The sequence below is a fragment of the Hippoglossus hippoglossus genome, chromosome 16, assembly GCF_009819705.1.
Source record: "Hippoglossus hippoglossus isolate fHipHip1 chromosome 16, fHipHip1.pri, whole genome shotgun sequence".
Taxonomy (NCBI): domain Eukaryota; kingdom Metazoa; phylum Chordata; class Actinopteri; order Pleuronectiformes; family Pleuronectidae; genus Hippoglossus; species Hippoglossus hippoglossus.
In genome coordinates, this window is record NC_047166.1 from 19,214,544 (window position 1) to 19,230,283 (window position 15,740).

Consider the following 15,740-nt stretch of genomic DNA (forward strand, 5'->3'; position numbering starts at 1 on the left):
GTGTTCACAGAATAAACAGACTGACAGATAAAGGCTGAAGTGAGTGTCAGAACACAGCAGTAAGTAATCAGCGGTGTCTTAATAGTGGACTGTGTTAAGCACAGTCTTAAAAGCCATTTGCTTAATGATGCCTGATGGGTTTACACCCACTGTGCTCCACCGTCCCATTATATAACAGACAAGGACAGACTAGTAAAAACACAGTGCTCAGACACAATTTCACTTTTTCTTTCTTTCTTTCTTTCTTTCTTTCTTTCTTTCTTTCTTGTCTCAGGCACAGAGAAACCATAATAGCGGTGTGTTTGCAAAGTGGAACAACCAGGTTCGTCACCACACCATAAAAATGACATCTGTGAGGGTTGTATCTGCAGCTGGTCTTGTGTGAGAAATAAGTGCAAAGTCAAAGGAGGACAGGGGAACAGGAAGCAGAGACAGGGAAGGGGAGTGAGAAGACGAGATAAAGTCAAACAAAAGGCAGGGGACAGGGGTCTGATGTTCATTTAGTAGATTCAAATAATATTATGTCAAATGAAAAAGTAAAGTAAAGTCTGTCCATTCATCCCCCCGTCTGTCTATCCATATGTCAGTCCATCTCCAAAACAGAGAATCCCTCAGAAGATCTCTCGGTGGAGGTGGTAAGAGGTGCCCTGTCTGTGGTGTCACCATCCCATCACATTTTATACCTGTACACAAGAAACTGACCACATTTACTACAACTGACCATTATGAACTTTTTTTTCCTTTCCTGACTTGTGAATCTATATAAATACCTAATACATAATATTAAGGAGGAAGGCAAGGCGGGGAAAGTCTGCAGAAACTTCAGAGCGCTTCACTTGGAAATTTACGTTCACACATGCACCTCCTCTGGAGAACATTCGGTGGAACTGCGAAGTTCCTTGCATGTTTGAAAGCGGCTTAAGTTTCGTGGTAATCCGTAGTTTTTGAATAATCTTGCTTACAAACCAATCAACCAACAAACAGAGGTGACCTCCTTGGCTGAGGTAACACATCATTTTGTGTGCAGTGTATCCGCTCACTGCATTAAAAATATAAAAATAAAACCTCTTAGGCAAGTTCTGAAGCATGTTTTTGTGGTAGACATGACGCATGGCCTCTCTTTCTCGGTTGGCTCATGTCTTTTGCTGTGTCTCAATTCAGGGGCTGCATCTTGCAAAGGACATGGTGTACCCGGCCCACAAAGACTCCCTCCTTCGTGGGCTCCGTAGACTGCGAAGGCTGAACTGTAATTAGGCTGTGTGGTCTACAGAGAATTTTAGTGGCTCCTCCCACCCTTGTTGCTGTTGCCTAGCAACAGAGCTGCAGTTGGACACGTCAAAAAAGTTTGAATAACCTTTGATTTTTTGAGCACTTGTAATATTGGTTGTTAGTTGAAGCATGATACTCAAGCGTTAGACTACTTGTCGCTTACTGGTGCCAATACCTCTTTTAAGTGCAGTGAATCCTTGTTTTCCGAGAAGGGTCCACCCGTTGGAGCCTTTGTTTCTCTGGGATGGAAGGACACATTTGTCGGCTGCATTTGAAGGAGGCTTCGAAATGGGACAGCCTTGTCACACAATCTGTCTTCCAATGCAGCCTCCGAAGGATGGAGCCCCTGAATTGAGACACAGCTTCTGTCTGTTGGTGATTCCACACCCAATAAAGCAGGAGAGGTCACCTGCACTGCCGCTGACCCTCTAAATGTAGAGGTTGGTTCTGGCAGCTGTGGTCGTGTCCTTCAGCACCACGTGGAACACAGAGGATATGAAGTAGGAGGATCAATATTTTCAACCAGCAGTAAACAAGAGCACAGTTTCATTTGGATTTAAGGAAACAGTTTTCTTTGCATTAGCGAATGATTCTGAAAAGTTAACCTTGGTAGCCTGCCGCTCCTTTGAAGAAATGTTCCCTGTCATGCAGGGCCTTCCTCTCTGGAATGTGCATAGGAGAACAGATTTGACCATGGGTGCACGCCCACTGCAGACATATGGAGCAGGGAAAGTAATTACTTTCAGAAAGTGATCTGATGTCTGGGCGTCATTCCACGCACACAGAGCATAACGCACTGCGTCCTTTATTCCTTTGCCAAAGGGAAATAAAATATCTTGTCTGTTCATTCAGAGCAAAGCTTATTAACAAAGCTTTTGCACTTCAAAGTTAGATTTATTCGACACTGTGAGCAGGAGGGAAAATTTTTCTTCAGCTCTCTTTGTTTTTAACTAACTAAGAAATATTCCCCCAAAGACAAAATGGAACAGGACTTGCCTTAAATTAGTCAACACATAAATCCATGTGACAGGGTTGGTTGGGTGTGTTTGTGTTTTATAAAAGTCAAAAGGTCAGTGGGGCAGGCCTGTCTCAATAGAGCAGAATAGAATGTTCTGTCAATGTTTGTGATTGGGATCGCACCCTGTCGCACAACAGAATTTGTAGTGCACCTCAGAAAACCCACACACCTGCCTGAGCCAACAGAGTCTACTTAAATTACAGCTCGTCCAAAAGCCAGACTTCTCACCAAATCTGCTAGAAGAGAGCATGTTGCTCTGAGTTAAGCTTCCCTTCAAGTAAATTTTAGAATTGATTTTAAGATTTTTTCTGACTTTTAGGCCCATTTTTGACTCGTACCTAACTACATTTTGGATCTTTTGACACCATACGTGCCCGGTCGTAACCTGAGGTCCTCAGTGAAGACCCTGCTCACCATCCCACAGACCAGGCTGAGGACCAGAGGAGACCGGGCCTGTCAGGGCTCCCACACTGTGGAACAATCTCCCTGAGGAGATCCGCCTGATAAACTCCTTATCCTCTTTTATATCTCTACTAAAGACCTATTTGTATAGGTGCACTTTCTCCTAGTTCTGATCTTACTTAATAATTTATTAATGTTTTATTTCATCTTGTTTAACTTGCATATAAATTGTTTTTAATTGTTTGCTTTTTAACAGTTTCCAAGTGTTTGCCTTACATTTTTATTTTTAAAAATGAATACTTATCAAAAGCTACTATTATACACTACAACAAATTCTCTTGCACTTTAAAAAATATTGTTATAAAAAATACTTCACTTTCACATTTCCTCATTGTACAGAAATACTATTCCCGATTTTAGTTTTCTGGTGTGGAGTGTGATGATATTGTTGTGGGGCTGGTGGTGGGAGGACAAGGTTATGTGGAGTTCAGGTCAGTGATGGCTCATGGCTAAAAGTTGTTTTTGAGCCTCAAAGTGTGGCTCTTTAAGGCCCTGTAGTGGTCCTTAAAGAAGGTGGTGGAGAGAAGAGATGATGACAGGGCTGAGATCCTTCTCAACGCTGCTGCTGGCTCTGCCGAGGCAGTGAGATCTGAAAGTCTCTTCCAGAGAGGGCAGGGGGAGTCCAGTTAGTTTCTTGCCTGTGGTTAACTCCACACTAATAATCCCCATCCAGATGGACATTTTAGCTGTGTCAGAAATAACCTCTGTCCACACTAACACACCTGAAAAAACATATCACATAACCATCCGCGCTCTCTGGTCATTTGCGTGCCGTTGTAAACAGAAAACAGATGTTGGTTGCTTAGTTGTTAAAAATACTTTGAATGAGGAACAGCAATGATGAAAAGTAAGAGCAGGGATTTCTTTTCTTGGACCAGCGATGAGGTGGAACTGTTACTGACAGTATACTGTATGTGTTTGCAGCATGCTATGATGCTAGCATTCATCACTGTTGGGACTGATACGACCTAATCAGGAGGAGAACCTGGGCCTCATTGTTTCCACAAGTCTCTGTGTCTGTTCATCCAGACTAAAACACAACTCCAGCATTTTAAAATGAAAATAGGAGCAGCAGCATTTCCAGAAGTCTCTGTTGTAGGCACTCGATCACACTGGATAAAGTACCTCTGCAGCACTGTGGATGCCAGGTGTACATTACATTACATTTCATTTAGCTGTCGCTTTTATCCAAACCGACTTACAGTCAGTGCATTCAACCATGAGGGTACAAACCCAGAGGAACAAGAATCAAGCAAGTACAATTTTCTTCAAGAAAGCCAAACTACAAAGTGCTATATGTAAGACAGCAGATACAATAGTATTCTAGCAGGGAAGCTTATTTAAAGAATATACTTAGCCTAAATCCAAGTAGTCCAGTAGTATGAAACCCCAGAAGTCCAACATACAAGAAGTGATGCGCAATAAAAATAAAAACATAAAACGAAGGACGTAGCATGAGAGGCTGATCAGGCTCCTGTCATAAATTGCTGCTACATTACTGAAGTGATATAAAATGATATTTTCTCCTTGGTTCTTTTGTTCTCTCTGTTATCCTCTTATTTCCTCTTGCCTCTATTTGCATATTTTGGAATTTTAAATCTTCTTTAGAGTTCTGCCATCATTTTATATTACTTCTTCTGTGTCATTTTACCTCATCTTAACTGATATTACTGCAAATTATTTTCAGATTTTCGTCTGTCCGTCCGTTCGTAGGTATGTATGGACATAGGTCCATCTGTCCCTTTCTTGTGAACGCAATATTTCAAGACACCTTGAGGGAATTTCTTTAAATTTGTACAGATATTCACTTGGACTTAAGGATGAACTAATAAGATTTTAAAGGTCAAAGGTAAAGGTCACAATGACATTATATGCATTCTGGAAACAGAAACTGCACTGGTTGGCAGAGGCATACAACTGCAGTGTGGTTTTTCTAGATTTGTTTGCATTTGATCTGCAGCTGAAACAAACCTCAGTATATATCCAAACCAAACTGGATGATCATAAGATCTTATAGTGTTGTACTCCAGTGAGTCTCGCTTCAGTAGTATTTTGGACATTTGGACAAGATTTCTTTCCCTTGAATATTCAAGGTGTTAAGTGCATGTTGCGGAGCCAGTTCAATGACAGCTACAACAGACCAACAAACCCATAGAGTGTACATCACTCCACAACTTCTGTCTGCTTACAAAGATTCTCATGCATCAGCCTTAAGAAATCTGCCCCATCAACTGAAGTTAGACCTTCTGCCGAGCAGCCCTGCTATCAGACCCTTGTTGCTTAGCAACCACTGCGTCCTAGGAAGCGCCGCCTCACTGTGGAGCTCTGAGTAAAGTAAAGTCAACATGGAACTGAAAGAGGCTTGCTCTGCAAAAACAGGCAAAACTTTATTTTGCTGTCTACGAAGAGTCAGTGTTAGATGGTTCTCGTGTTTTAGTTCCACACTTCCCCCACTGTTTAAAAAACTTCGTGAACAGCTCATTTTGTCATTCACACATCAACTTAATTCAGCCGTTCCTTTCTGACCTCCTTCCTTGTTAAGTGTTCATTATTAGTACCTCATTTATTTAGTTGCTTATAGACGTTTAACTTTAAATAAATCCCCATTTATTGTGTATTCCTTCAAAGCAGAGACAGAAATCCCTGATTATAAGACAGATTCTTTTCCATTATCTCATTGTCTTTAATACAAGGTGGTGCCTGGTATTGTCAGAAACATTTGGTATAACATTTATTCAGGTTGGGATGTGTGTGTTTATTTGTAAAACAGCTCTATATTTGCTCAGATTGGTTGGTATTAGTTTGTGGTTTGGACCATACATTACCATATTACACTGTTTAAACTGTGATTCCAGTTTGGTCTTCAGTGTCTGCTTGTGTTTCAACTTGGTGTTGAGCCTCGTTTAGAATCATTTTTCCGTTGCCTTAATTTGTATTTGATGGAGGCCAATAGGAAGGAGGACTGTGAGTGTTGTGAAGCACTGGCATTAAACACATCATGCAGGAAACAGGGCATGGCTTTCTGTTCCAAAAACTCATTTTCCAGTTCACACTGGTCCAGACTGGAAAATGTTTTTATAAACAGGAATTAAGTAGCATCTGAGGAATTTATATGAATCTCTGTTATGATCATTTTGTGCTATGGAGCAGCAGCTAGGGAGTTTAGAGGACTAGCTGCTGCTCATGAATGTTCACAAGAAAGATTTCTTCAATTGACAAAAATATGAACATGATTAAAACTTGTATCTCTCCCAGGATAAACTCATCCCTATCCCAGCCCTGTACTGGAATTTTAGCAGGCCCTGTTTGTTTGCATGAAAGCTAATCTGATAAAAGTTGGAGGAAAGGGGAAAGGTGAAGATGCATCCTCACTGGATCTCAGCTCCTAGCAGATGTTCGTGGTTTTTCTCGTGAAAGCTAACTACATGCTAGAGGAGTTCAAGAAGGAAGTCTGGTTTTGCTAATGAGCCTGATTTTTCTCTCTGGAGAATATTATACTGATTTCTATGAGAAAATAATTCCTGATGATGTTGTTCAGGTTCACGTTCGCAGATTATAATTTTTTTAGACAGCTTAAAACCTTGGGGCTTTGAGTTTGAAAGTCATGGGTTTGTACTTGTATGGCCACACAAGAGACAATATTGTCGTTTGTAATGAACGGCGCTGAAATGGGGAATGAATTGATTGGCTTTGTGGATGTGTCTGCTGGGAATTAAGTCCACGCTTTTCAGTTCAGTGGATTTAAGATTTCAAACTTAAGAGTACATTTTGCTGTGAGTTGTAAAATCTTTTAGAACATAGAGCCCTTGTCTCCCCTCTTCATTAGAAATATTTCACTTTCCTCAGGAAGGCCGACTGATGTATTCTATCTCAAATTTCAACTCTGTTATTCGATTCGATGAATCCACACAGAAGAGTAAGTAACAGCAGGACAGAGGGACACTGACAGGAATAGCAGTGTTAAGTTTCCTCTGTGGAAATCATTAGGTGAACTCCTACTCGTAGGACAGTACTGAGATACATAAATCAATGTGCACGATGCATAGAAACTTCATACACAGCTCATTCCATTCACATAGGGAACTGTCTTCATTTCAGCGTGTGTGTGTGTGTGTGTGTACTTGTACAGATACAGTATCTTGGTGAGAACCATTTTGAGCCTACAACCTACAGAGTGAGGACATTTTGACCCACCTTTCATGGACTGTTTAAGGGTAAAGCCTTGGTTTTAGGTTTAGAATTAGATAGTATTAGTATTAGTATTTGGGTAAGGGTTAGGCATTCAGTTTTGATGGTGAGGGTAAGGGGCTAGGGAATTCATTATGTCAATGAGTGTCGTCACTAAGATAGATGTACAAACGTCTGAGTGTGTTTGTGGGTGTGTATATATATATAAACACATATTGGTTCATATTATTAGAGGTATTCCATAACTCAACTTCTTCAGGCATGTTTGCCTTTGGGCTAGTACAGCACATACAGTAACATCACTGCATCCTTCCTTCCTGTCCCCACGCAACCATATATTAGTCCGATAAATACTTCCTGTATTATATGGCGGCAAAAGAACAGTTCGGAGCTGTTTAACTGGAATCTCTCAATGGAATGCATTATGCCTTTTAAGACCAGAGCTGTGCTTGTGGTGCAAAGCTCTGAGTGGAAAGGTGCAACAAAGCAAATGAGCAAGCACAAGGAGAGGTGAAGGTATAACTTGTGGTTTGGTTCCTGTGTTCATGAATAGATGTAAAAGGTCTCAGTGGATTTGTTTGTGTACGACTTTACTGCCTAATTCTCCAATTCCATTTGTAAACTGAAACTAAATATGGTGCGTCATGGAAATTCACGGCAACTGTAGAATAATATTGGTTCATGTAAATGAACATGAAATCTTCCACTTCACATCCACTAAAAATAAAATACAGACTTAATATGAATGCTCTGGTTCAGCCGAGCCGATGCTGAAACAGGTAAAGGTCTAGTTCAACATTTACTGAGATGAGGAGATTGTGTTGCATGTGTTAAGAGATGGAGTCAGGGTGTGTTTAAACCTACAGTGTCATGGGTGTAGGTTCATGGGTGTTTAAATAAAAATAGTTTAACAGTGACAATTCATTTAGCATTTAATCAGATGAGTTGCTACTTCCCATGTTAGTGGTTTGAACATGGGCAAAACTAAAATGTCAAAATACGTGTCAGCTAAACTTTTCTTCAATATGGTTTCTGTCATTTTAGGTAGTCCTCATCACACTGATGTATGATGAAAGAGAAGATTTTTCCCGATACGTTTTGTTTTAAATAGTTATTTGATGTTATTAAAAAAAGATGTATCGGCGGGACCTCGTTACCACAGCTCCACCCTCAGACCGCTTCTACGCAAACTCTGGACCCAAATGACGTCGTCAGTGCAAGATGGCATCGTTCGGGGGAATTTCGGGGGTATTTTGGCCTCATTTCTGCAAAGTGGGAAGAAGTGAATATGCATTGTCCATCTGTACATATAGTCAGTGGTGTAAAGCATTAGTTGATTTGAACCTTATGGTCACAGCATTAATAATGCATTGTTTCTCTGTGTTGCAAAACCTAAATTTAAAATACAGACATTTTAAAAGAAAGTAAAGCACAATCTTCCTTCCTCCCCTCCACTTCCTTTTGCTTCTCTCTTGTTATTGTCTTTGTAGTCGCACTGAATGGCACCAGCCTGTGATCTTTCTGGAGAGCAAATTTACTCTTCATCTTTCCTGAGTTGTCATCATCCTTGACACAATAAACTGAGCCACAGCTGAATGCATTCTACGTCGTGCTGCATCAGTTTGCTCATGTTGCCTTGCTTTTGCATCTTCTTTGCATTTTTCTCCTGTGCTCGCCTTTGTTTGTGAATGTGAGACAGAGAAAGAGGATCTGACTGGTTTTATTAACGTCCGATCCCAACGAACGAGGCCACTGATGACAGCTGAAACACACACACAAACACACTCGATGTCGCCCATTGAATCTGCTTAGATCTTTAGATTTGCATTTGCCCTCTTTCTTCTTGTCACTTCCCAATTTCCCGCATTTATTCTGCAGCCATATTTGTTTTATTATTAATTTCCCCTCATTTTTAGTCCACCGCTTTGGTCCATAATGAGATATCTCAAGATAATAAGGTTCTACAGACTCAAGACAAATGACGTTGGTGATCTTTTGAGTTTTTATCCAGCTCTGCAAAGTATTTTATATTTTTGATGTAAGTGCTCTCTAACGCTGGGCATGAACTTTAGAAATAATGTTATTTAATTCCCCCTCACACTGTATGACTAAATCGTCAGAGATGTGAAGCCAAACCTCGTGATTTATTATTTAAGATTTAAGAAAGCAAACTACGAAAGCTGAAAATGGTCCTGACTCTAAAATGAGTTTGCAAAATTCAGAAAAGGCGTCAAAATCAGGTTCAAAATGCACAGTGTATGCCCAGCTCAACCTCTCAGCTAGTGCCAACATGTCCTATGGTTCGTAGAAATCTAATAACATGATCAATCAATATGAGCACAGCCTCAAAGAGCTGCACATATAACTGTTCCTGGAAGGTCATTGTGGAATTTATCATACGTCCATGAGAAATAGGTGCTGCTGGAGCCCTGATGTTGAAGTGAGCACTTGCAGGTCATGCGCAGTGACATTGTAACACGTGGCTGCTCTGGTTCTGGTCAAAATGGATGCAGATAAAAAAAAATCTGTTGGTATAAAATGGGATGGTGCAGCAGATGTTAGATTATTGTTTCCTCACAGGTCTGCACTTTCAGGACAGTTAAGAGCTGGTCACACACCCACACACACTGACTCTGTATCTTTCATGTTGGAGCATGCCTATTAGTGAAAGGATGCTATACTTTCAAACTTGAGTGATCTCTCTCTCTCTCTCTCTCTCTCTCTCTCTCTCTCTCTCTCTCTCTCTCTCTCTCTCTCTGTCCCTCTCTCATATGGGCAACTAAAGTTTTCATATCAGCACACATCGGCAGATATAAACACTCATAACGATATCGATCACATTGGTTGATTTTTAATGGCAAATGGATAAATTGGTTGGCCTCTGATTTGAGATTTGAGCTTGAGAGGGAGTAGCTGGCTCGGCAAATCACTAGCCCTCTATTATTTTATCTACCACTAAATCTACAAATGTCTGTCTGTGGAACTCATTTCTCACAAATCGTTCATCTAATTGGTTTCACATTTGACACGTGTCTATTTTAAATGGCCCGTGGAAGTGCACTGACGAATTCGGTGCCGTTTTGGAAACATAATACTCCCATCGTTCACATACAGGTGCAGGCTTAGAGAGAATCGTTTACGTCCAACACATGACTAGCCAGTTCCTTCCCTTTCTTGCTAATCATCTGAATATATTGAGCCCCCTATAACATTAGTAAACCAGTGTGTATCTGTGTTCTAACTGTGTAACACCAACTTCAGTACAGATGGTTAGCTAAAGCACTCCCAGGTGATGGCCAGTTTCCAGTTATTTGTTGACGTGATGAACTCCATCTGCTCTGTTTCGTGCCTTCTCTGGTTGTTCTCTGCTATAGGACTGTTGTAATAGTTTTGGATAGAGCACATTCACATGTAACATGCTGCTATATATTTCCTGTACCATTGTTTCTTTCTTGCCTCTTGATTTTAAGTTTCACAGATGAGAGTTTTCTGCTTAGAGACATCCTCAGCCCTCCTGGCGGGCTGCAGCACCTGTTGCATGTTTCCGCCTCATGCTGCATACCTCGCCTGCAGCCCTCAGCTGGCAGAGTAGACAAAGAAGGATATTAAAAAGAACAGGAAGAGAAGGTAAAGAAGAAGAAGAGACAAGGAGCTGTCAAATAGTCAGACACCAGCCTGTCAGGGCAGGCGAGAGGTTATTAAGGGAAGACGTGTGTACGTATATACGTGTGTGTGTGTGTGTGTGTGTGTGTGTGTGTGCGTGCATGTTTAGGGTGGGGGGGGGGCTGCTGGCCTCTGGCTCTTGTCAGAGACAAGACGAGCCAGACAAAGAGGGAGGGAGGAACACAGACACAAATAACCTGTCAGAAAGAGAGAGAACTTGGAGAGATAACAAGTAGAAAATATCTTTAGCCTGCCAGTAATTTTTCTTTCTGAAAGAAAATGAAAAATGTTAGAATAACTTAGATTCTGTAACCACGTGTTGTTAAAGGAAATGTGATTCTTATCTCAGCAAAAAGTATGTGTGTGTGTCTGTGTGTGTGTCTTTGTGTCTGCATTAACCCACACCCATTAATCCACTCCCATAGGAAGTTGTCTCACAGTGTTTTCTGTCAAAGTCTTCACTCTGCAGGTCAAAGTGTGTCACAACTTAGTCAAAACACACAAACATCACAGTTCATCCAACCATATCATGCAACATACATGTACATATGTTCTCATGGGTCTCTGTTGACCTTTTGGTGGCCTGGTTGTGTGTGTTTGCTGCAGAAAGGCCTTTAAGAGGATCAACAACACACACTCATATTGACACATTCACACTGTACAGCTCTACATGCCTGGGAGCTAATTAGAGATGCTCAGCCAAAACAAGCCCGAACACAGAGGAGGGTGTAGGATTAAGGAAGAGATGGCACATGGCAACGAACACAAGACTGAAGCGTTTTACTCATTATTATTTAGTGACTTGCTTTTGTGTTAATGGCCGTGGTTCTACTATCAATTAGATGATTAAACAAGTTATAAATAAGGCAAAAGGTTTATCGTAGATACTGTTTTTGAACAAAGCACACATAAAATATCCTAAATAACAGTCATTACAGTTGTGTTGGAACAGTCTCACCATGGTGTAGAAATGTATGGTTATTATAACATGTATATTAACTTTTTACCAGTAGTTTCGGAGCTTGTGGTTATCGAGGTAACTTCATGTCCAACTCTGATTTTTCAGGCCTACAAAGCTGGTTCATTTCTTACAGGGTAAATCCCCATGGCAACTTATTCTGAATCACTCACCCGAACTGGAGCACGGCTTAGTTCATGATAACAAATCAAAACCTATCAACGGTGCAACTGACCAATCAGAACACAGGAAAATCTGAGTCATCATTCTACAGGACCATGACACAGACCAAAGAGGTTATAATGAAGTGACGAATAATAGAGAGCAGCAGATATCTACCTTCCCACAAACATCTGTCTTATATGACTTCTTTTACATCCTCTGATAAATTACAGCAGGGGTTGGCAACTGGGTCAAAATCGAAGTAGGTAACACTAAAAACTTTATTTCCCTCATTCCACTGAGTTCCGTTGACTTACTCTGCGTTTGTAAACATAGCTGTAGTGCTCGCACCGCCTATCGGTCCTTCCACCATGTTTTACTACACAAATCAAATGAATGTTGCTTGCTGCGCCTGCGCGTCTGTGCATTGGAGACTTGCTGACTTTGGTTGATGCTGGACAGTGTCAACCCAAACCATGGTTTTAATGGCATTTAAATAATTAAAACAGTACTATCCAAAAAATCCTCTGCCCTTAACCCTCAATAGAGTGAGGAAAAACAACCCAAACTACTTTTTAACAGGGACAAAGAATGCAGAAACCTCAGAGTCACAAGTGAAGGAGCTCGCATACATTACATTTAAGTTAAACACTACCTCATTTGACTGGAATGAGGCAGTGGTAGCATCTGCTGCAAAATCAGACCCAGTGGACTGAGCTATAAGAAGTCTCTCAACAATGATGACATTTATACAGTGATCCACAAAAGTCCCACATTAAATGCAGTAACTCAGTGGCATTAAACTGCTCTCTGTGCCATTTTCATTCCATTGTGGACTGAAAAGTGCTCATTGTAGCTGTGGTGCTGTAGATTCAATAGTAGGAGCCCATACTCAGCACTGCAACAACATAAAAATGCATTTCAGCAATGGTTAAATATGTATATGTGTCTGGCTGATACATTAGGACTCTATTATATGTCCACCTCTCTCAGGACCTCAGCTGCCAGCGCAGGGAGCCTGGTTCAGGCATTCCAGTCCAGTGGAAGAATAATGGGATCCTTTCACAGGTGGAGGGATCTGGGAATGTTGTTAACGGCTCCGAGATGGGAAAGACGTCTCAGGGGTCTGAAACATTCCTTCATTCTGCCTCGGGAAGGAGAGCAAGAGAGAGCGAGAAGTTGGGGGGAAAAGCGGAGAGGCTTCAGCTATCTAGGTCATTCTATAGAGAAAACTGCAGCCTTTCACCTATGGCTTTACTTCTAAAGTAGGTGAGGATAAAAAAAATGGGGCATGGTTCATGTTTCAGTGTTGGCATGATTCCAGTTTTTGGGAATGAAAGGAAGACTCATTTCTGGGATATGCTTCCTCTTTTACTGTTTATCTTTCCACTGCAAGGCCACCGTGTGTGCAGAGGAATTACCAGCCTTCACTACTACAATTTAAATTGTATTTTATGTTCACATGATTTCTAATACAAACAGTAAGAGCTGAATACTTGCTATTAAAAGTAGGTATTTTTAAGTCTTTGTTTTGGATTTCTGCAATTCACTGTTTAAATGCATCTAATGGAAATAAGTTATGGTTTTCCTCAACTCCACACTGAATACACACTGAATCACGGGAAAGGACTTTGACTTCCTACAGCAAAATTACTTTTATAATAGAGTACACTGTAAGCCATTTTGGAGCAGTGACAGGGTGTTTAGTGAGATACGGCTTTTCTCCTTGCTGTGCATTGCATGCAGAAGGCAGCACTGAATTATGGGCATGCCACAATCGTATTGGTCTCAGTTGGGTAAATCTAATTCTGCTGTGAGCTAGTGGAAACACACTGCCGGCTGTCACCAGCTTTATATTCTGCCACTTGTGAATTCAGATTTGTGCAGCATGAACAGGATGTTTGAGTTCTGCTCTCTCTCTCTCTTTGTAGCCAAATTCCTGCTTTTCTCCCTCATTTCCATTTTGGGGAATAAACACTCAAAGGTCACACATTACTGTTGTGATATCAGAGAGCAGAGAGGAATAATGTGGCAAAGCGCTATTTGTTTTTTCTGCTCCCTTTTTTTTTACAGAGAATAAGTCATGAACATTTGCTTTCCACGTGCTCGGAGCCAAGAGATCTCTGTGCAGCCTGTGGCTAACCCCGTAGGAATCCTCTCTGTTTAGAGCAAATGCTATCTTTGAAATAAATGGTTCCACTTTATTATTGCCATGGCTCTGTCGTTCTCCCTCTAACGTGTAATTTTGCCTCTTTTTTCTTTTTGGCTGTTTTTTTCTCTGCAGGCCTGGCGAGTGTGGTCAAAGCTCTGCTGTGGTCAGAAATGGCTGCTCCTCCTGTGCCCCCTCTTCCTCCTCCTCCTCACAATCTCTGTGATGACGATCACTCTACCTCTCCCCACACCGCCGGTAGACATTGACCGCCGGTCATCCCGCGTCCTGAGCTCTGCTGGGGAGTTCAGATCCAGGCCCAGGGTTGTGGAGCCCCCTCCTGCCCCCATCTTTCAGCAGCCATCCACTCACATCCATAATGAGGCCCGGAGAAGCAGCAAAGGAAAAGAGACATCTAAACTGTCAGTGCTCCATATACCACGGGGCAATGACAAAAACAGCATCAACAGAGCGCTAGAGGAAAGTCACACAGACTTAGACAGAAGTAAACACAAAAACAAAGAGATGGCAGGCGCCATGCAGCACCCAGCCAGTCACCACCATCTCCCACAGTTTACAGTCAACAACGCAGGGCCAAAGCATAGAATTAAGCCCAGCAACCACAATGCTGTGGTAAAGCACAGCGCTCAGACAAACATTCATCTTGAATGGGGCAAATCCACCGCAGCACATATCCCTGCTCAGGCAGAGAGACGGGCTGCAGGCAGACAGGCGGGCAGATGGGAGGGTAAACACACAGACAGGAATACAGACACGCGAATGCATGGCAGCCATACACTTGCAAAGTTAGCTGAACATCACCAGGCCTTGGGTAAACACAGACAAGCAACAACGCACGTGGGGAAATCTGATAAAATCTATGAGGAGCAGCAGGCTGTGAAAAAGCCCTCAAGGGATCTCAAAAAACACCACAATCTGTCAGAGGATCCCCCCGCGAGGAAGAATCCAAGGTCATTGGACCATAGAAAAGCTTCGTCCAAAGCTGAGGCAGCCTTAAAGGCAGATGACAGCAGCTGGTGTCAGAGTTTTTCAGAGCAGGACTTCCCAGACAGTGACCACAGGAGGGTCAGGATTAGTCCACAGCCTCTTCCCTGGCTCAGCCACGACGACGTCCAGAAGATGGAGCTCCTTGCCGGGGGGGAAGTGGTCAGTAAGGCCAGGGTGCCTGGGCATGGACAGGTTCTCCAAGTGGCTCTGGAACCGCTTGTACACCAGAAGGTAGAGACAGTTTTAATTCAATAATGTTGAGAGGGTGAGTTGAAATGAATATAATGTAAATGTACCATTATGTAGTGCTCTGTGTAGACTTATGGTTCTTGAGGGCGACAACAGCAGATGTCTCCCTCACAGAGAAGTAGCAATAGAACTTGAAATAGGCAAAAGCAGAACATTAAGTACACTGTAAAAAAATGGCGATATTTTTAGATTTTCTAACTGCAATGTTATGGCAAAATTAATGTTGTTTTCTAGTTTATTTATGTTTTGTCAAATGACAATAAAATATTAGTAACATGATATGAAAAATGTATAATTTACATTTCTACAAAAACAAGAATAAAATGTAAATGATATTGACAGATATGTAGTTGATATTAAGTATTAATGAGTTTTTTCTATAGATGGAATACATTATATATAGGACTGCACTATTTGAGGAAAATATATAATCACAATTTTTAAGATTAATATTTGGGTTGTGCTTTAGATTTGAGATGTCCTGTATCAATTAATTGTATATGTGGTGTCAAAGGATATTTTTTGATTATTTCAACATTGCATAGCAAGCTGAGTCATAACATAAATGACAAAGGCTCAAAAACTGGCTAAAAGAAACCAACAATGAAAATAAA

The 15,740-nt window shown here is 41.4% G+C and overlaps 1 protein-coding gene across 1 annotated transcript in view; it reads left to right on the forward strand.

Annotated features, from left to right (window-relative positions):
* gask1a (golgi associated kinase 1A) overlaps positions 1-15,740 on the forward strand; it is a 31,913-nt gene that overhangs the window by 3,412 nt on the left and 12,761 nt on the right. Inside the window, exon 2 of the mRNA XM_034611817.1 lies at positions 14,005-15,108. Within this exon, the coding sequence (XP_034467708.1) occupies positions 14,005-15,108 (1,104 nt within the window). The remainder of the gene's footprint in view (positions 1-14,004; positions 15,109-15,740) is intronic.